Source organism: Cololabis saira, chromosome 1, assembly GCF_033807715.1.
Source record: "Cololabis saira isolate AMF1-May2022 chromosome 1, fColSai1.1, whole genome shotgun sequence".
Classification (NCBI taxonomy): Eukaryota; Metazoa; Chordata; class Actinopteri; order Beloniformes; family Belonidae; genus Cololabis; species Cololabis saira.
This window is the reverse complement of record NC_084587.1, coordinates 3545550-3568111: the sequence shown is the minus strand read 5'-3', so window position 1 is coordinate 3568111 and position 22562 is coordinate 3545550. Positions and strand designations below refer to the sequence as shown.

Here is a 22562-nt window from a genome sequence, read left to right as displayed (position 1 = left end):
AATTACACCAAGATTTCTGGCTTGATTCGTAGCTGTCAATGACAGAGCCAAGGTGAGCGCTGATCTTTTTATTTTAGGGCCAAAAATGATCAACTCTGTATAATTTTAGTTTAGTTTATTTGCACATAAAACAGAACCTGTATAAACAGTAAAACAATGGTCAAATGAAGCATTGTGCAGGAGAGGTAGAAGCCAAAAGGGCTTATGAAAATGCCTCCCCTTTATAAACAAACATTAACAATAACAGCAGCTGACTTCAGAGCAAAAACTATATAGAAATGCATAATATAAAACAAAAAGACAATTTAGCATGAAAAAGTTTAACCTCTTCTACTCTGAATCATCCAGTCTGTTCTCTGCACGTCCATCACTGTCTGGTTCAGATCGGACACCAAACTGGACAGAACAGACTGCAACTTGCAACTGCAATTTGATTTGATATGTTTATTTGGTCACGTTGTAGAAGTCAGTAGTCAATACAAAGTTTTTTGCATGTAGATCAAACAAGGACCAAAAGGTGTAAACTGAAGCCAAAGCTTATTTTGTCTACTCTTTTAACACAATGTAACCACTATAGTGCAAGATTTGAAAAAACAAAACAAAATAACCACATGAGAAAAAAAATATATATTAGAGAAAGAAAGAAACAAAGTAAATAAATAAGAAAAAGAAATAAATGTTGCTCAAACTGGCCTATCTCGGCTTAACAGCATCAAGATGTTCATATTTACACACGTGCATACATTAATAATAATAATAATAATACATTCATCCACACACACCAAACCCACCTATATACAGTATACATTGCTGTGCATACATACATACATACATATATATGTACTTATTTATACCTGCATACACATACATACATGTACATGCATGTGCACTCATCTACACATACATGCATACATATACATGCCCTTCCATAGACATAATACATACATCATTCTGTCCAGAATTTTGCAAAAAATCTACATAATGTGGCTATGCCAATGATTTATAATTATTTATGATCTTGTCTTTATACATATTTTTGAATTTTTTTAGTGTATTACACATTTTCACACCCAGGACACAGTCTGGTTGAACTCCTCCCCTCTGGACGGCGCTCCAGAGCTCTGGACGCCAAAACCTCCAGACTCAGAGACAGTTTCTTCACCCAAGCTGTTGCTCTGATAAACTCTCACAATTAATAGTCTCAGAGAAACCAACCAATCACGTGCAATAATAATAATAACAATAATAACTGTAATTATGATAACACAATCATACGCTGTGACAACGCACCTTCCAATAATCATGTCTACCTCATACTGCTGCACCTTTCACTTTTTAAAAATTGTATATACGTCAATAAGAGCTGTCATTTGTCTATTGTCTATTACTTATTTACCTATTTACTGTAGAGTGAGCGATAACAACCGAATCAAACTCCATGTCCTGTCTGACCTGACCTTACCAAATAAACGTGATTCTGATTCTGATGTGTATGTATGTGTTTATGTATGTGTGTGTATATATATATATATATATATATATATATATATATATATATATATATATATATATATGTAATTGTATTTGATATATATTTGTATTATATACTATATGACAATGTAAGGGGGGGCTGAACTTGATAAGCTTTGCTTCCTTCAGCTCCTTCTCGAACTTACACTTCCTTGCAATGTGCTATTTAAAAAAAAAAAAAAAAAAAAAAAATATATATATATATATATATATATATATATATATATATATATGTTTGAGACAAATAAAAATCAAATCAAACTCACTAACCCTCTGACATTAGGGTAAAAATATACAAATACATGAAAAAGGAGAGGTTCTCGTGTAATTTAATTTAATTATATTTAATTATTTGTCAGAAGTTTGCAAAGGAAGTCAAATACAACAAAAGACACGTAAAATAGTGCCACTGGGGAAACGCCAGTGGGGCGCGCATGGATATCAATGTGCAGCGCCCCACCGGACCTCGTTTCGGGACGCTCTTCGGTCAGCCGGCATTTTCTTTCTGCCTCCCTCATAATCTTAAAATAAAAATCAATTTCTAGTGCTTTTTCTACAACAGTCAGCTTTCACCATGCCAGGGTTTTCAGACAGAGATCGTGGCAGAGATAGAGGGTAAGTGACGTGTCATTTTTATTTTTTTTGTGCAGGTTTAAAGAGGAAAAATAGGGTCAACACGGTTAATGCACACATAATACAGCTGGGTTTAACATGCAACATACGTTTAATCACGCCAAAATAAAATATCTTTTGCAAAGCTGACGTTTCCGTGGCTTTATAGAGAAATGTGCTCAAATGTCCCCGTTTTGCGAGTCTGTGGGAGTTAAAATGGCAGCAGTCTAGTTTTAAATGGGCCTTGTGACGCAGTTTCTCTAATAATATTATTATTAATATTATTATTTTATTCTTGGTGGTGCATTTGTGCATTTTGTTCCAGCAGATGTGGAGGAATGAACCTCACAAGATGCCAAACTGAAGTCTGTAATATCCCTGTTGTGTTTAGATCCGCAGGCTGCAAGGTTGTTATTGTTGTTGTAGTTTTTGTTTTTAGTAATTCTGTTCAAGAATTAAATGAACAATATGACTTGTGGAATTTTTCATTGCTACATTAATTTATTGCACAATATTTATACACTTCAGAAGTGTTTATTATTATTATTATTATTATTATTATTATTATTATTATTATTATTATTATTATTATTATTTTATTTTTTGCCTTTTTTTATGCAAGATTTAAAACCGGTGCTGTTTGTCTGTATTTTTAGTTTATATTTTTGCACGTTTTTCTAGTTTATTAATAATAGGTGTGTTAAAGGAACAAAACCACCGGAAGTCACGTGACCAACAGACACCTGCAGCAATTCCGCCTAAATTTGCCACAAAAACCTAAATATTGAGAGAAAAGACCTGCCTTTCGTCCGAAATGCCACACTAAACAGTTTATACTCGAAAAAGTATACTTAAGTTCGGCACACTTTTGAGTAAATATCAGTAGTGTGCATTCATTTTGGACGTACTACTCAGAGCCGTTGGTTACCATGGTAACAACTCCTGTCACATTACATTGATACACAAATTCTACCCTGTAAAAAACAATAATATTTAAAACATTTTAAGAAAACTAAAATATTGTGATAAAGTTCTTTATTTTCTGTAATGCAATTTAAAAAAAAAAAAAAAAAAAAGTCATACATTCTGGATTCATTACAAATCAACTGAAATATTGCAAGCCTTTTATTATTTTAATATTACTGATTATGGCTTACAGTTTAAGATTAAAACTCCCAGAATATTCACATTTTTTGAGATAGGATATTTGAGTTTTCTTAAGTTTTCTTAACAGACATTTTTATTTTATTCACCTTATTTTATCATTTTAAACATAGCTGTTCTCTTGGAGGTAGCTTGAACAATCATAATAATAGTTCAGCTATTAACCAGTAAAAATAGTGCAAATTTAAACATAAATTTGAATTAAATAAAAACAGCAGCTCAACTTAAAATACCCAGCAGGCAAGTAAACAAATAAGCAAATAAAAGAGCAACAGTGTCATAAAGCAAGGCAGTAATGAGCTTTTTAGACTGAACTCTTACTTCTTACCGTCCTTTTCTGGTTTAAAGAATGAAATGTTTGTGTTTGAAGGACCTAAAATCTTCCTCGCGGTAGCAGGGTTTACATTTCCATCATCTGTTTGATGCACTGGTCAAAATAATGAGAATAAAATACATAATCGGGATGCAATGTCCGATTTCGATCAAGTCTGAAACAACTACCGATCACGTGATTGGATCGGGACATCCCTAATTATAAATGTCACACAATTGTATATATTGTAGGAGACTGTAACTTGTGAAAAGCTCAACCATGACGACATTCGTCATCATTGACTGCGATTACATGCAGTCATTAACCCTTTTCTAATCGGAATATTAGCAATAACCTGGTTACACGGCCATGTAAACACCAATAACCACTTTGAATAACCGGAATTTGCTCATATTCTGGTTTTTAAAAACCCGATAAATGACCCCTGGGTTACTCCTTTTCTAACCTGAATATTTGGTCATGTTTAGCCTAATGGGATTTCCTGATCAAATGGAACAGGAATTTGTTTTCTGCTCATGTTCTGTTCACAAGGAATCCTGGTCTTTTGAGTCCAGGAAGTTCTTATAAACACGGAGAAACCAAGACCAGGAGGAGACTAATCACTTCATAAATGTAATGAAGGATATGAACATTTCTGCATTTGTAGACGGTAGAAAGTACCGGGATAGAAGATTTACAAAAAAGTGAGCGAAAAGTTGCGTGAAGCAGGATTTGTACGAACGCCAGACCAGATCAAGCTCCGCTGGAAGACGCTGGAAAAGGCGAACTACAGGACCAAGAAACAAAACGACTTGTACTGGCCGTGCTGCTGTTATTGTGGTTGTTTTGGATTTGGATACAGGAAGAAGAAGCGGAATTGACAGGAATTGCGTCATGATGTTCTCCGCGCGTCGCTGGTTTGATCCAGATATCCCAAATGATTAATCACCATGTAAACAGGGATAACCCTGTTTGCTCACGCATGGAAACACATTATTCCCAATGTTTCAGTAACCGGAATATTAGCAATAACCTGAATTTTGACTGAATGTAAACGTAGTTATTATTAAGGATCATTTTGGGGGGAAGTAGCAGACTGTTCTCTGATAACGTGCGTGACCCTAACGTTGATGTTTTCTAACCTCAGGTACGGCGGGGGACCTCCTCGGTTCGGAGGGGGAGGCGGGGGAGGAGGGAACCGGGGCGGACCCCCCCCGGGGAAGTTCGGCAACCCCGGGGAGCGGCTGCGGAAGAGGCACTGGAACCTCGACGAGCTGCCCAAGTTTCAGAAGAACTTCTACCAGGAACACCCCGAAGTCACACACAGAGCTCTGGTAAGTTCGGATGTCGAGATTAAAAAGGAAAGGAAAAAGGAAGAAAAAAAAGAAAAAAAGGAAGAAAAAAAAGGAAAGGAAAAAGGAAGAAAAAAAAGAAAAAAAGGAAGAAAAAAAAGGAGGAAAAAAAGGAGGAAAAAAAGGAAAAAAAAGGTCAAACATTTTTGAAAAAGCTCCAGGAGCCACTAAAGCGACGCTAAAGAGCCACATGCGGCTCTGGAGCCGCGGGTTGCCGACCCCTGACATAGTTCAATATTCAGAACTCATATAGCCAGATAACAAAAAAACAACAACAAAAAAGAGCTACACTAATAAAGATGAAGAGGACAATAACAGAGGTTTACAGTACTATATTCTCAGCCTCCATATCTTCAACAAACATTAAGAAAGGCCGCGGCCCTCTGGTGGTCCGTGGCGCTATTGCAGGTGGTCCGTGAAATTGTAATTGGAAAACAATAATAATTAAAAAAAAATATGTATTTATTCTTTAGAATCAATTTATTTTCCATTTATTATTCATTTTTGTGAATAATTTACCCATCCAAATTATGTCAAATGAGTGAGAGTGAACTTTGTAATATTATAAGCCCTCTTGGCTTCCTATTGTTCATTTTTCATTGACCATTTTTTTTTTATAGCAAAAGGTGCAAATAAAAATAAACACTGATGCAAATAAATAGCCCATATAGGCCCCATACTCTTATTTAAAAGCAAGGTGCAAAATAAAACAAACATCCCCAAAAGCAGTGGTCCTTGAGTTGCTTCTTGGTTATAATGGTGGGACTGGGACAAAACCAGTTAAAACCTCTGCGCTACATCCATAGTTAAAACCAAACATACGTCTCTGTCAGCGCATTGTGCCGCATTAAAAGTAGTCCGGGCGAAATCCCCTGCTTTGAGCATCAAAATGAAACGATTCCTCGAGTCGAGGACAAGAAAATTCCTCCATCATTTTTTGTTATCAAATTACTCGAATTATTCGAGGAATCGTTTCAGCCCTAGCTAATATATTATCTCAGTCTCGTTCGGGTGTCGTGGTTAAAATGTGTTTCTCTATGCAGTATGAGATGCTTCTTCCACAACAATGTTTCCACTCCTCTGTTTTCTTCCCTTCCAGCAAGAGGTGGAACAGTACCGGAGGAGCAAAGAGGTCACGGTGAAAGGCCGGGAATGCCCCAAACCCATCGTCAAATTCCACGAAGCTGCTTTTCCAAGTAAGTCAATTACTTTTATTTATTTAACCTTTATTTAACCAGGTAAGTCAGTTGAGAACACTTTCTTATTTACACCTGGGCAAGAGGCAGCACAAAGAGTCAAACACATACAATCCCAGTGAAACAAACAATCAAACACCATGTATAAAAAACACATAACAAATATGAGTAAAAAGTGTTAGCAATGCTCCGGAAGAGTTACAAACATGTGATTAAAGTTGCTCTCGTCAATGAAAATTATCACTAAATATCGTCGTCAACGAACCTTTATCACCTGAGGAAAACAAGAAGAGACGCAACAAAAATGCTGGTCATGTGACGATAACGATAATTAAATATATAATGCAATATCGTAGAAAATAAAAACCAGACTAAAATGTAGATTACAAAATAAAAACTCTGCTAAAATGTGTCTTCATTTTTGTCGACCAAAACGAGATGAAATGTTCTAACAAAGATCCTTAATATCCATTTTTTTAAGTTGTTTCTTCTGGTTTAGTCGCTGCTGCCGGGTGCGCTACAAGACGTGGAAAAGAAAAACGAATGCGTCGTCAAAAAAGAAAAAGACTGGGAAATGAGGAAAAATAAACATGTTGTAAACTCAAATGAGAGTCTTCTGTATCTGGAATGAATGTATTCTTGAGTCTATAAGGTAACAATAATATAATAATAAGATAACCTGGTTTGAATTGTAAAATGGGTTTGGATAAATACAATCTTTGACTAAAATGGACAATCTGACTAAAATAAGACTAAAATGCTCAGACTTTTAGTCGACTGAAACTTGACACGACTAAAAGGAGAATGAACGTGACTAAAACTAATAAAATCTAAAATGATAGCTGAACCCAAAGACTAGACGGAAACTAAAACTGAAACAGGCTGATAAAAACAACACTAGGAATGATCACGGATAAATGTTGGGAGTGTATTTCTGAAGCAGGAGAATGGGATGAGTGTGTGAAGTTTAAGTGTTTGCTGCAGATGATTCCAACCACTAGCAGCAGCGAACGGAAATTAATTCTGACCTAAGGAGGTGTAGCTGATTTAAAAACTAAATAAAATGACAAGATCGGCATTAAAAACTGGTATTTTCTCAAATATCCTATCTAAAAAAAATTAGAATATTCTGGGAATCTTAATCTTAAACTGTAAGCCATAATCAGCAATATTAAAATAATGAAAGGCTTGCAATATTTCAGTTGATTTGTAATGAATCCAGAATGTATGACATTTTTGTTTTTTTTAATTGCATTACAGAAAATAAAGAACTTTATCACAATATTCTAATTTTCTGAGACAGTCCTGTATGTCCATGTTCTCCAATGGACAAGAAAAGAAACTTGGAATAATTTAGTTTTAGTCCTTTTTCTTTTTTTTCTTCTTTTTTTTTTAAAATCTGGATCGGCAGATACTCAAACTCAAGTGATCGAGATCAGATCGGGAGCTAAAAAATCCTGATGGGGACAAACCTATTTCATTTTTCAGTTTGTTTATTTCCTTTTAATCATTTTCATTTAATTTTATTCTTTATTTCATTCAAAAAATAAAATAATTCAATACAAATGTTCTTAACTTGTGAATGAAAAGGGAGCAGAAAGAAGAAGAATCTTATCTGATCTGCCCCTTTCACAAATAACATAAATTAAAAATAATAATAATAAAAAAACAACAACTAAGTGAATAAAAAAACTAAAATAAAATTAAAATATCAGATTGTCTTTACCTCAATGCCTTGTTCCTGCAGGCTACGTCATGGATGTCATTGCCAAACAGAACTGGACCGAACCGACTCCGATCCAGGCTCAGGGCTGGCCCGTGGCCCTGAGCGGGAAGGACATGGTGGGCATCGCTCAGACCGGCTCAGGGAAAACCCTGGCGGTGAGTACAGCTTTCACATTCCTGCCAGATAGCCCATCATGATGTAATGGTTGCATGGTTGCGTGTCGACCGTTTGACTTTCCTTCTGCTTGTTCTAGTACCTGCTGCCGGCAATCGTGCACATCCAGCACCAGCCGTTCCTGGAGCACGGAGACGGACCCATCGTAAGTACCGACGTGACTCCAGACGTTTGATAAAAGCTGTGACGCTGAAGGACTGTTGAATTGGGCTGGGGATCCATTCAAATGTCAAAAATCGATTCCATTCCATTTCTTAAGATTCAGAATCGATTATCAGACTTTGATTTGGTTCCGATATTGATTTGGGTTTCTGTTATTAAAACAGTTTTTTCAGCTGTTGCATGAATTATATGACTGTAGTTCTGCAACATATTAATACTAGTATTATATTGAGATTCAACAGCAAGTATTGCAGCTAATGATGCTGTAAGGAACAATCAGCTCCCAGAATGCTGATAGAACTGAAACAGAAACATCGTGGGGCAGAATTGTAACAGTGTAACAGTGGCCGTTATGGGTGGTCCTTCACGTGGGTGTAACCGGAGTCTCACATGAAGCTCTCCTCACGTGTGTTTCCAGTGCCTGGTGCTGGCGCCGACCCGGGAGCTGGCCCAGCAGGTGCAGCAGGTGGCGGCCGAGTACGGCCGAGCCTCCCGCCTCAAGAGCACCTGCATCTACGGAGGAGCACCCAAGGGCCCGCAGATCAGGGACCTGGAGAGAGGTACGCAGATGATTCTAATCTTGTTGCCTCACAGGGATTTAAATACCTTTGTCAATCATGTAAACAATGAATTATTGGATGTCTTCAAATGGTTTCAACTGAACAAGCTTACTGTTAATATTAAAAAATGCAACTTCATGATTTTTAGTAACAAAAACAAAACATTTCCCAAAGAAAAATCTAGAATTATAATCAATGGCTCTGCAATTTGCCATGTTACATGTTACTAAGTCTTTGGTGTCATTATCGATGATTGTTTAAATTGGAAACAACATATTGATTCTGTATGCATGAAGTCTATGAAGATGTTTGGTATTTTGAGAAAGGTTTGTCCTTTTGTTCTTCCTTCCTCTCATTTAACTCTCTATTATAGTTTAATATTCCCTCATCTTAATTACTGCAACATTGTTTGGGCTTCGACACATTCAACACATATACATATTAATAAATTACTGATCATTCTCAGAATGATATCACATGCAAACAGATATGAGCGTCTGCTCCCCTTTTCATTAAATATTCATTATTATCCGTCAATAAAATTAACATTTTTAAAACATGTTTATTTATGTTCAAATTTAAAGATTATATACAAGATCTTCCTTCTTCTTTTCATAATTTCTTTTGTGTTAGTTCCGATATTCATTCTTATGCCACAACAAGGCACAAAGATGATTTTAATTTACTGTTTTGTAGAACTGGTAAACATCAATCTTTCCACTTGTGGAATTCACTCAATAAATCTCTTAAATCATCACCATCCTCGCCAATATTCAAAAAACATTTAAAGAACTTTCTTATTGTTTAATCTTTGTAGTGTTTATTATTTAATCTGAGTTACATTTTCTTTTGTGTTTTTTGTTTTTTTACTCCCTCTTGTGTAGCTTTAGTTGTGTTTTTTATTCATATATGGAAAGGATTCTATAAAAGCCACCAGGCTTCTTCCTTTCCTTGCATGTTATTTAAATGTTTTTACATTTATTGTTCAATTTGTCTTATATTGCTAAATAAATAAACTAAACTAAACTACGCTCACTTTGATACTCCACGTGGAAATGTCACTAAAGTTTTCCCGGTGAAATGTCTCGTGTCTGTAATTGTGTTGGATGTTGTTCCCTGTTTTCAGGCGTTGAGATCTGCATCGCCACGCCGGGTCGTCTCATCGACTTCCTGGAGTGCGGGAAAACCAACCTGCGTCGCTGCACCTACCTGGTGCTGGACGAAGCCGACCGCATGCTGGACATGGGCTTTGAGCCGCAGATCCGCAAGATCGTGGACCAAATCCGGGTGAGTTTCACTCACACACTGACTGCGTTTACATGCATCAATAACCCGAATATTAGCAACAACCCGGTTTTTCACGGCCATGTAAACACCAATAACCCCTTTCAATAACCCGAATTTGCTCATATTCCGGTTTTTAAAAACCTGAACATGACCCTTGGGTTACTCCTTCTAACCTGAATATTTGGTCATGTTTAGACTAACGGGATTTCCCCATCAAAAGGAACAGGAATTTGTTTTCTGCTCATGTTCTGTTCACAAGGAATCCTGGTCTTTTGAGTCCAGGAAGTTCTTATAAACACGGAGAAACCAAGACCAGGAGGAGACTAATCACTTCATAAATGTAATGAAGGATATGAACATTTCTGCATTTGTAGACGGTAGAAAGTACCGGGATAGAAGATTTACAAAAAGGCAAACTGACATTTTTGCCGATTTCACTGCCGTTTTTACCTGAACTGCTCATGTGGCTGGATGGTTCAAACGATTTTATTTGCTACATCGATCCAATGCAAAATAATTAAAAACCGTGCTTATTAATCACAAAACACGGTTTAAACAACATGACCAAATCCGCTCCGACCCGGTGTGTCAGTGTTCACCGCAGACAGACTGCAGCTTCACCGGGACCAACGGTTCCCCGATGGTTGCTGTTGATCCAGGACCGAGCTTGTTAAGGAGCATCAAACTCACTCTTATCTACGCTGAAATAACGCTAAAATATAATGAAGGCTTCCCAAAGTGTGATCTATGGTGAAATAGGAAACTGAAGATGTGCAGCTATGTATAGATACGTCATCGCCGCCATATTGGATGTTCAAGACTTCACTGTAAACTAATACAAGTAAATGGACTTATTTTCATAAAGCGCCTTTCTACAAAGAAATGTACGTTTTACGTCTCATTTATTCATTCACACACGCACTAATATACTTGAGAAACAGTTAGGCACCAAATATAATATATTTAATTTTCTCAGATGGCAGAAATAAGAACTTTATTGATCCCACATAGGAGTAATTCATGTTATATCAGCTATAGAGAACAAGGTAGTGCCGAAAAACAATATTTATCCCCCCTCACAAAAATAAGAAAAATAGAGAAACATATTTTCTCATCAACAAAGCATACCGTAGATGACCATTTAGTAGCCCGGGCGTTTAATATGCTAAATCCACTTGGACCCCAGGCGTTTATAAGAACTAGGCGGGTATTTGCACCAGGCTACAATTTATTTTTGCAATGAGCAGCACCAGACCATTACTTACAAAGAACATATGAGATCACCATATTACCACTGGAACTAGAATTGTACACACTGTACACAACACAACACCTCACGACGAGCTCCCGATCACGAATCGTGAGCTCGCAAGAAAATCAAGCGTGTTTGAAATCCTGGTCGCTCCTCGTGAAGGAATCACAGTTGAAGCAGCTGCGACCCGATTTGACTCATCCTTTCACAGAGAGCATGCGCAATCTCTGATGTCACGTCAAAAACTATTATTTGTAGTTTAAGTTTTGCAAATTCACATTACAAATCATGTTTTAATAGCAAAAAAAAAGAGCGCATTTTCCAAGTACGGTGCGGGTCGCCGCGTCCCCTACGCCGTAGGCTCTGCGTTGGTGTAACGCGGAACCATAAATCAGCCTTCAGTGTGTGCGCTGTCTGCTGAACTCTTTTTTCTCTTCTCATTTTGCTGGGACGCCGGGTTCCTCCACCGAGACACAACTTTTGCGGTACGCGTTCTTTGTTGTGTCTAAAAATGATTCGCAGTGCACACACCCAATCAGAAACGGTACAGATATTTTGGGATTTTAATATATAAAAAAATAAAATTAAAAATAATAAAGAATCCCCTCGCCGCTTCACTCCGCTCACATGCTCTGATATACAAAGACAGTTTGTCTGTGTAACGGCGACACACGGAGCTGATCAGAGCAGTATGAACGATACTGTACACAATACAATGCAAATACAGTGTTATTACCAGGTTATTACCGGTAGTCGCCCGGGCGTTTAATTGAACCGGCGTTTATTATGCCAAATGGGCTCGGACCCCGGCGGCTATTAGAGCACAGGCGCCTATTTGCGCGCGGGCGACCATCTACGGTATTTTACATAAATATATTTTACATTTTTCAAGTAACAAAATAACATATTTGAACCATTTTTCAGAATTTTTTCATTTATTTTAGTGTTTGAAAAATGGTTCAAATATGTTATTTTGTTACTTGAAAAATGTAAAATTTGTTTTGTTGATGAGAAAATATGTTTCTCTATTTTCTTATTTTTGTGAGGAGGGATATATATTGTTTTTCGGCACTACCTTGTTCTCTATAGCTGATATAACATGAATTACTCCTATGTGGGATCAATAAAGTTCTTATTTTTGCCATCTGAGAAAATTAAATATATTATATTTGGTGCCTAACGGTTTCCCAAGTATATTAGTGTGTGTGTGAATGAATAAATGAGACGTAAAACGTACATTTCTTTGTAGAAAGGCGCTTTATGAAAATAAGTCCATTTACTTGTATTAGTTTCCAGCGCAGTCTTGAACATCCAATATGGCGGCGACGTTGACGTATCGCAGCAGCTCCGTGGGAGGATACGTATATATGTCTATGGTCGACAGTGCAGCAGCTTTCAGTGTGACTCCAGGGTTAGTCTTTTTAATCACTTATGAATCCTAAGAGGAGTTAATATTGTCTCTTTTCTCTATGTCAGCCGGACCGCCAGACCCTGATGTGGAGCGCCACCTGGCCCAAAGAGGTGCGGCAGCTGGCCGAGGACTTCCTGAAGGACTACGTCCAGATCAACATCGGAGCGCTGCAGCTCAGCGCCAACCACAACATCCTGCAGATCGTAGACGTCTGCAACGACATGGAGAAGGAGGACAAGTGAGGGATTTACTCCAACACTTTTAGTAAAAGCTGGGTTTTAATTAGGAAGTTGTTCAAGACGGTGATATTTCAAGCTTCAGATCAGCATCTGTAGCTACAGTTCAAGTCTCTACATAGAAACATCGTGTTGGACTAGGGCTGCAACTAACGACTATTTTAATAGTCGACTAGTCATCGACTATGGAAACAATTAGTCGACTAATCAGATAATTTGTAATTTTTTTAAAATTTAGTATGACGTTGCTTTAATTATGTTAACTTTTATTATGATAAACACAAGAAAGATGGTACTAGAGCCCTGATTTAGCGGGACTGTTTTCTACATCCTGATATAGGGACTGTTTTCTTCATCCTGCTCCCCCCCGCATCCGCAAAACTCTGAGAATTCATGCCGTACGATAATAGAGATGCATTGTTTTAGTGTCTTCTCCCGTCCCGCAAGAGAAATGTCCAGACAAATCTATCTGATTTAATGTTAACATGATCATTGTGGAGTTTGATGGATGATTGACAGTTCATACCTGACTGAAAGTTAGATGCAAATCCATCATTGTCATCACACAAGCTATTTCACCTTTCACGCAGCATCAGTTATTATTGAGGTTATAGCAACGAGAGTAGCTGTAAGTGGCTCAAATAATACAAATAAATAACATGAAATAAACAAAGTTAACGAATGAAACAAATTAATTTAACAAATGAAAATAGACTTAATATCTTACCAAGGCGGGTCCGTTTCGTTTAGCACTCCGACGTGCTTTCTCTTCAAATGCATTACGACGTGCTCCCGTGAAAAGCAACGTGGGCTTTGCAAACCTTGCAAGTCATCTTTTTATTCACCGTATTGAGGTTAAAATGCTCCCAAACTTTTGAAGTTTTATTCTGCTGAGACGCTATCGTGCATGCGTGACTCTCTGCAGAGATCATATTGAAGTGAGACGCCCCACTCCTTTGGAAAAACACGTCTGGCCACAATTGTCGACAATTTTGATTATCGATATTTGTCGACAGCGTCGTCGAATCGTTGCAGCCCTACTCTTGACTCTTTTCCTGTTTTTCCTCTCAGACTCATTCGTCTGCTGGAGGAGATCATGAGCGAAAAGGAGAACAAGACCATTATTTTTGTGGAGACCAAAAGACGGTGTGATGAACTCACCAGGAGGATGAGAAGAGACGGGTAAACATCCATCCATCCATCCATCCTTTCTTTCTTTCTTCTTCTTCCTATTCCTGGAAAATGTGTTTAAACTGTCCACAGCACGCCTAAAATAACTGTTGCAAACACATTTCTCATTATCTGTTTTACACGATTCCTCGCTGGTCATCTTAACGTAGCGCTGCAGGTGCTCCTGGTTTCCTGATTTGATTTGTATTTTATGGATGAAATTGTCCAGAACCCGAAAGCTAAGGATTCTTGCTATTGGTTGATTCACTGTAACAGGAAACTCTGCACATGAATCTGGATTATTGAAGGAAACGTCCTACGATATTCTACTCAGGCCGGTCTCAAATGATTCAACAGTTTGTGTTTTATTCAGGGGTGAAAGTAGGATAAAGTTCTTGTAGGAACTAATCCCCCCCACAGGCCCAACCGCAGACACTAATTCATATTTACAATTTTAAAATGACTGTATTATGTAGTAAGACAAGTCTAGTTTTAGTACGCTTATAATTTATAAGCATACTAAAACTAGTCTTGTTTACCTAATACAGAGTAAGCCGAACTGTAAAAAGGCTATTCTCAAATAGACTTGTAATGTTATACAGGACTGTCTCAGAAAATAATAATATTGTGATTTTCTGTAATGCAATTTAAAAAAACAAAAATGTCATACATTCTGGATTCATTACAAATCAACTGAAATATTGCAAGCCTTTTATTATTTTAATATTGCTGATCATGGTTTACAGCTCAAGAAAACTCAAATATCCTATCTCAAAAAAATTTAATATTCTGGGAATCTTAATCTTAAACTGTAAACCATAAATAATAAAAGGCTTGCAATATTTCAGTTGATTTGTAATGAATCCAGAATGTATGACATTTTTGTTTTTGTAATTGCGTTACAGAAAATAAAGAACTTTCTCATAATATTCTAATTTTCTGAGACAGTCCTGTAGATTAAAAGGTTCATGCTAAATCCGGTGTATTTACACTGCTTTATGTGGTGGCTATCAATATGCATTGTCCCATATAAATAAATAAAATTATAAATAATTTCCAGTGCAATGTTATGTGTGTGTGTGCTCTCAGAAAGTAAAGATTAACATTTTTAGGCTTAAAGGGTATTATGAAAACCAGGTTTTCTCCTGCTTTAACATATACAGGTTTTATTATGAAGAAATTATTGTATGGTTGTCACTTTTACATGACTGTTCTATACACTTATATAATACTCAATTATGTATGTATATGTATATGTATGTGTATATATAAATAAATATAGTCCCCCCGCCCCCATTACCTACACACACACACACACACACACACACACTAGCAGCTCAACTATAACATGTGATCTTGTGTCTGCTCCAGGTGGCCCGCGATGGGAATCCATGGAGACAAGAGCCAGCAGGAGAGGGACTGGGTCCTTAATGGTGAGACGGAATATTCCCACCTTCATGAAATAACGGCCAGAGTCGGATTTTCAAGTTTTTCAAAAGAAAACAATGACTACGTTTCCATGCAGTCAAAATTCGGGTTATTGCTAATATTCCGGTTACTGAAACATTCAGAATATTCCGTTTACATGCGTGAGCAAACAGGGTTATCCCTGTTTCCATGGTGATTAATCATTCAGGATATCTGGATCAAACCAGCGACGCACGGAGAACGTCATGACACAATTACCGTCATTTCCACTTCTTCTTCCTGTATCCAAATAAAAAAAAAAATCCTGCTTTGCGCAACTTTTCTCTCACCTTCTTGTAAATCTTCTATCCCGGTACTTTGTACCGTCTACAAATGCAGAAATGTTCATATCCTTCATTACATTTATGAAGTGATTAGTCTCCTTCTGGTCTTGTTTCTCCGTGTTTATAAGAACTTCCTGGACTCAAAAAACCAGGATTCCTTGTGAACAGAACATGTGCAGAAAACTAATTCCTGTTCCTTTTAATGGGGAAATCCCGTTAGGCTAAACATGGCCAAATATTCAGTAGAAAAGGAGGAACCCAGGGGTTATCGTGATTATCGATTCTGAATCTTAAGAATCGGAATCAAATCGATTCTTGACATTTGAATCGATACCCAGCCCTAACCGCCAGTGTAGTAGAATCTTATAGTAAAAACCCCTCAAACCTTTAACAATTGCATAAAATCCTAACAATATCATCAAATAGAGCAGGAGCCGGCAATCCAAAATGTTGAAAGAGCCATATTGGACCAAAAACCAAAAAAAACAAGTATGTCTGGAGTCTTGTATCAGCCTTAGAATGAAGACAACACATGCTGCATGAAGCTATATTAGTTATAACTGGGGTAAGATTTATTTTTTTCATTATGCACTTCGAGAAAAAAGTCGAAATGTAGAGATTAAAAAGGAAAGGAAAAAGGAAGAAAAAAAGGAAAAAGAAGAAAAAAAAGGAAAGAAGAAAAAAAAAAAGGAAACAAAAGGTAAAACATTTTTGAAAAAGCTCCAGGAGCCACTAGGGCGGCACTAAAGAGCCACATGCGGCTCTAGAGCCGCGGGATGCCGACCCCTGAAATAGAGGATGACGACATGCAATAGTGCAAATTCTGACTTTTCTGTTTAACAATGAAACTCTCCTTTTTGTGTTTTCAGAATTCAGATATGGCAAAGCTCCGATTCTCATTGCGACAGACGTGGCCTCCCGCGGCTTAGGTCAGTATGCCGTCGCGCAGCAACAGATCCATCATCAGTGTTTAAACTTACTTTTAAAGAAAGTGACTTGCTTTCTTTAACTTTTTCTATGCATTTTCTGAGTTTCTCCTCACCTTAAGGTGGAGTCTTTGTGGCAGGCACTAGGCATGACAGTCCCAGGCCGCGAGAGGGAGATGGATGACATATTGCTCCACTGGCTTGCCACCCAGTGGGCCTAGAGAGGTGAAAGCTCTTGTGTGCCAGTGATCTTCAAAAGGCTTGTGTGGCTAAGCCTTCCCTCCCCGATACGATGAAATACACAACACATCTGTTCTCTGTCCATGGATCTCACCTGACAATAGCCATCCAGCTGTTTCCAACTCAAACGTAAAAAACGGAAAAGATGCCTGACGCTGTGACTTTGGCCGTGCATGCTTCTGTATTAAGAGGGGCGCCGTATCGCAAGTCACTTTGTTTTGAGATTTGGAACAATTGTTACCATTCGGAGCTTTTGTACCACGTACGTAGCATATGGGTGTCGGCTAAGCTTGCAGCGGTTTTTCTTTCCCGTCAAAGTAGCTGGATTCCTTGAAAATGGAGAGAGCAGTTTGAAAATATTTCGCCTTTGAAAATTTATGAGACCTGGCACATGCGTTTTTAGGGGGTGGCGGGAAACGTGTAGTGAGAGGAGAGAGAGAGAATGAGCTCAAACCAAAGTTCCTCCCTCGCCTGCGTTTTATAGTCATGTCGAGAGACCTGCCGAGAGACATTTTCTCAAGTGAACACTGGCTTCTTGGAAGATCTTGCCTTGATGAAACTGATGCAGGGACACTGCGCATTCGTGCTGGCTTTTAGGGGTCCCACAGGGTTCAATATTGGGGCCTTTTTGTTCATTTTTTTTTTTTTTTACCAAAGGGGTCCCAGTTCAAATTAGTACTTGGGTCTATTTTGTCTTGGCAAGACGTGCAGTGCGGCCTTTTTAATATCAGGCTTCTTTTGAGAGTGTACTGGGATAAAAACCTGGACTTGCAAAAAAAAAAAGTACCACTCACCGTGGCCCGACTGCGTAGAAGCTCCTGGATGTCACTTGACAATTTGTGGGGGATTTCGCTGCATTGGGAAAGGACTAGTGAATGCATACTCCTTTATGGTAAGACTTGAACCCACCTTTCTCTCCCTTTGGTAACAAAAGGGAGAATGATGTCTTTGTACCCTTTTTTTTTTTTTATATTTATGCTAAGCAACTGGAGTGTGCATCGTTTCTCTCTTCCCACAGTAGTATTCCCATGGAGTAGATGTAACGTAATCTGATTTTTTGTCCGTAATCACTGTCCTTCCCTCCGCAGCCTGACAACCATTCTCTTCCCCCCAGGGTTTCACCCTTGCTAACTTTCCCCTTTGATCTGGCTGTTGTGGTGTGCAAAATTCTGTGTGGCCTCCATGTTTTGTTTTGCCACACTGCAACACTTTCACAGATGTGGAGGATGTGAAATTTGTCATCAATTATGACTACCCTAACTCCTCCGAGGATTATATCCACCGCATTGGACGCACAGCCCGAAGTCAAAAAACGGGCACCGCCTACACCTTCTTCACCCCCAACAACATGAAACAAGCTAGCGACCTGATCTCTGTGCTCCGCGAGGCCAATCAGGCCATTAACCCCAAGCTGATCCAGATGGCCGAGGACAGAGGAGGTGAGAGACTCATATCAGCTCCTAACGTTTTATTCACATTCAAAAAAGACCAACTTGTGCCGTTTACCTCAGATTTGTCGTGTATTGATCCCGCCAGCAGTTGTTTTGGTGATGAGTTGTTTATCTGGGGTGTAATTGGAAATCAAACCTGCTGGATCAGGAGTCGGCGACCCAAAATGTTTTAGAGCCATATTGGACCAAAAACACAAAAAACAAATATGTCTGGAGCCGCAAAAAATGGAAAGTCTTGTATAAGCCTTAAAATGAAGACAACAGCCACCTGGCTAGCGCCGCCCTGCTGGTAGAAACGCACAATTTAAACATATTTTGGTCAACTAACATGAGTAAGCATAAATTATAGAAAAAATGAAATAAATAAGGATTTAATCCAGATTTAAAGTAATTAAACCTTAATTTTGTTTAGTTTTTATACGTTTTAAGGATTTAAAGTAATTAAACCTATATATTGTTTAGTTTTTATATATTTTAAGAATTTTTATTTTTTATGTTTTAATTTTTTTTTTTTTTAATTGTAGTTTTCAATTTGTTAATACATGAATTATTCAAGTTTAATCCACTTTTATTTAAATTACATATTTGGGTCAATGTGTAACAAACATGACTCAGCATATATTATATGGAAACACCAGCAACATTATTTATTTATTTTGGTTTAATTAATGTTATGAAAAGTAAAAAAAAAAGGGGGGAAAATATTGATAATTATATTGTTATTGTAAATCTTATTTTTTTTATGCGCTCAATAAAGATATCTATACAAAAAAAGAAACACCAGCAACAATATTAAAACAAAGATTTAAAATAAAAAAGGATTTAATCCCGGATTTAAAATAATTAAACCTTAATATTGTTTAGTTTTTACCTATTTTAAGGATTTTATTTTTTTGTTTTTTTTAATCCTCTTTTCTCCTCAGTTATTTTTCTCTTTTTCCCTTTGGAAACGATCCTGTCTATGACGCAAATCTTAACAGAAATGTTGAAATGTAATATTTATTCTACACATTTTTACAGCATTTGAAAACATTAAGAATGTTTGTGTCATGTTTGTCCTCCTACAGAAACCACATTAACACAAAAAATATATTTCCCTCCCCATCGATTTCCATTTTCAAACATTTTTGAAAAAGCTCCAGGAGCCACTAGGGCGGCGCTAAAGAGCCGCATGTGGCGCTAGAGCCGCGGGTTGCTGAACCCTGCTCTAGATCCATCAAATATAGTAAATTAAAGCAAAAAGTTATTTTTGTTGAATACAGTCTCAAGAATTTGATGTACATGCAACCAAAATGGGGTCACTGTCTTTTTGATCTTAAATTTGTTTGAAAATGGTCTTAAATAAACTTGAATTAGCCCCCCCCCAGAGTTCTGGGTGTGAGGCCGGTCCTGCCGGTCCCCCCTCCCTCCCTCACCGTGCTGCTCTTGTCTCCCTCTCTCAGGTCGTGGTCGGGGGGGAAGAGGCGGCTACAAGGACGACCGCCGGGACAGGTATTCTGGGGGCGGGCGGAGTAACTTCGGCGCTAGTGGCTTCAGGGACAGGGACGGCGGCGATAGAGGGTTCGGCGGGCCCAAGCCCGGCTTCGGGGGCGGGGGGGGCAAGGCCCAGAACGGGGGCGGGTTCGGGGGCGGCGGCGGCGGCGCTAACTCTGGCGGTAGCTACGGCAACAGCAGTTACAACGGCAACGGACAGGGAAACTTCGGGGCCCCGCCCGGCCAGGGCTTCGGCGGCCAGGGCTTCCAGGGCCCCCCCCAGTTCGGCGGCCCGCCGCGGGGCCAGAACGGCCTGAACCACCCGCCCTTCCCCTTCGGCTCCCAGCCGCCGCCGCAGAACTCGCCGGCGCCGCCGCCGCCCATGGTGCCCTACCCCATGCCGCCCAGCTTCCCGCAGTAACCACGGCAACGTACGCGCTTCACACGGAACCAACTTCTGTTCAGTCCTGGAATCTTACAGTCTGATTATTATTATTATTCTCCTTTGTACTGTTTTAACTTTGTTTTGCCTACAGCAGGGTGGGAAGTGTTCAGTAAAACCCCGTTATTACCCCGGCGTCGTACACGCTACGCCCCCTACAGTGCAAACACGATTAATGCACTTTTTTTTTTCTTGACTGTTTTTGTTACATTCCTCGGTAATTTATTTTTACTTGGTAAATTTGATGTCCTCAGTTTGTGGTATGTTCAAATGTGATGTTATAAGATCATATAAAAGGGTGCCTGTGGCCCTTTTTAAATAAAACAAGAAAAAGGAAACTTTGTCCTGTGGTCTTTGTGGGGAGTTCCTCAGGGAACCGTATCCGGACCCCCGGATATCCTTTAAATAAGATTATTCATTTAATTCAGAGAAAAAAAAAATCTGAAACCCAAAAAGCTGTAAAATCAAAGTCAGAATTCTGACTTTTTCCTCTGAATTCTGAGATTAAAGTCAGAATTCTGACTTTTTTTCTCAGAATTAATTTTTTTTCTTTTTCTTTCTTCAGTGGCCCTAATCCTCTTCCGTACCTGCTCCACCCCGGCATGTTGGACCAGAATAATAGACATTAAGAAAGCTTATTCAGTTGATTTTACACCTTTTAAAATAAAAAACTGATATTTTATGGCCAATGTATGTTGTTACTTGTGTGTCAACAAAGATTTAAGTAACTGACTGATGGAGGTGGAAGTAATCGCCGAAACATTTCAGGTATTTAAAAAACCTAAATATTCTTCTCTAGAAAATAAGAATCTGCAAGATAAATTGTAAAGCTATGGACAAAATAAACCAAACTAAATCAAAAGATTTAAGTAGTTTCCCAGGTGATGAGCAGAGTTTTTGTTACATTCCTCGGTAATTTATTTTTACTTGGTAAATTTGATGTCCTCAGTTTGTGGTATGTTCAAAAGTGATGTTATAAGATCATATAAAAGGGTGCCTGTGGCCCTTTTTAAATAAAACAAGAAAAAGGAAACTTTGTCGCTTATTCATTTAATTGTACACCTTTTTAGGACTTTTTAAAATCAAAATCTGATATTTTATGGCCGATGTACAGTATGTTGTTACGTGTGTGTCAACAAAGATTTAAGTAACTCTGACTGATGGAGGTGGAAGAAATCGCAGAAACATGTCAGGTCTTTAAAAAACCTAAATATTCTTGTCCAGTGAAAAGAATCAACAAATTAATTTATAAAGCCTTGGACAAAATGAACTTTACTAAATCCAAAAATGTAAGTACTTTCCCAGAAGATGAACAGAGGGATTTAGGAAGCAGGACCTTGTGGGAGGCCTTTTCTTTTAAAATCGCTTATTCAGAAATCTCATTTATTTTAATAAGAAATTTACTCGTGTTTGATGTCATCACTGAATCAGGAAATTAAATACTAAAAAAGGCAATTGGGGGAAAAAGAATTGGTCATATTTATTTAAATATATATTTTATGAATGATGAATAAATAATTTGTGGTAAATGTCTCAGATGTTCCTCTTTACCTCATTAAATTCAAATTATTAAACTGTTTCAGTTCAGGCTCAAATTAAGTTTTAGTAACAGAAAAAATCTCATATTTGGTGAAAATGATCATATGGGGTAGTAATATAGAATACTGAAGTTTTTTTGAGAGAGACCTTCACATGCAATGTATTATGGAATGTTGCAGATTTACAACATTGGCCCGGAGTAGTAAATTAATACTGAAGACTAATTAGAATAAAAATTGAGTTATATAACTGAATATCAGAGTTGTCAAAAGTATTCACATTCATTACATACACATAAGTATCAACTCAAGTTTTTTACTCAAGTAAAAGTATAAAAGTACTGGTTTCAAAACTACTTAAAGTATAAAAGTAAAAGTAATGTAAGGGGGAAAAAAGACATTAAGGACAAAAGCCATTGAAAATGAATGTATCTTAGTATAATGCAAATATATTAAAGAAGCATATATGTGTACTATTGAGCATTAACATGTGTTAATATAAATATATTAAAGAAGCATATATGTGTACTATTGAGCATTAACATGTGTTAATATAAATATATTAAAGAAGCATATATGTGTACTATTGAGCATTA

The 22562-nt window shown here is 37.8% G+C and overlaps 1 protein-coding gene across 1 annotated transcript; it reads left to right on the top strand.

Moving 5' to 3' along the window:
* Window positions 1-1994: 1994 nt before the first annotated feature.
* Window positions 1995-20760, top strand: LOC133448832 (probable ATP-dependent RNA helicase DDX5). The gene is made up of 13 exons (XM_061727777.1): window positions 1995-2145; window positions 4767-4953; window positions 6071-6167; window positions 7915-8048; window positions 8147-8212; window positions 8648-8789; window positions 9916-10076; window positions 12805-12977; window positions 14047-14157; window positions 15517-15578; window positions 16766-16825; window positions 18280-18501; window positions 19956-20760. The coding sequence occupies exons 1-13, from the start codon at window positions 2105-2107 to the stop codon at window positions 20405-20407; spliced, it is 1908 nt and encodes a 635-aa protein (XP_061583761.1). The 5' UTR covers window positions 1995-2104; the 3' UTR covers window positions 20408-20760.
* The last annotated feature ends 1802 nt before the right edge of the window (window positions 20761-22562 follow it).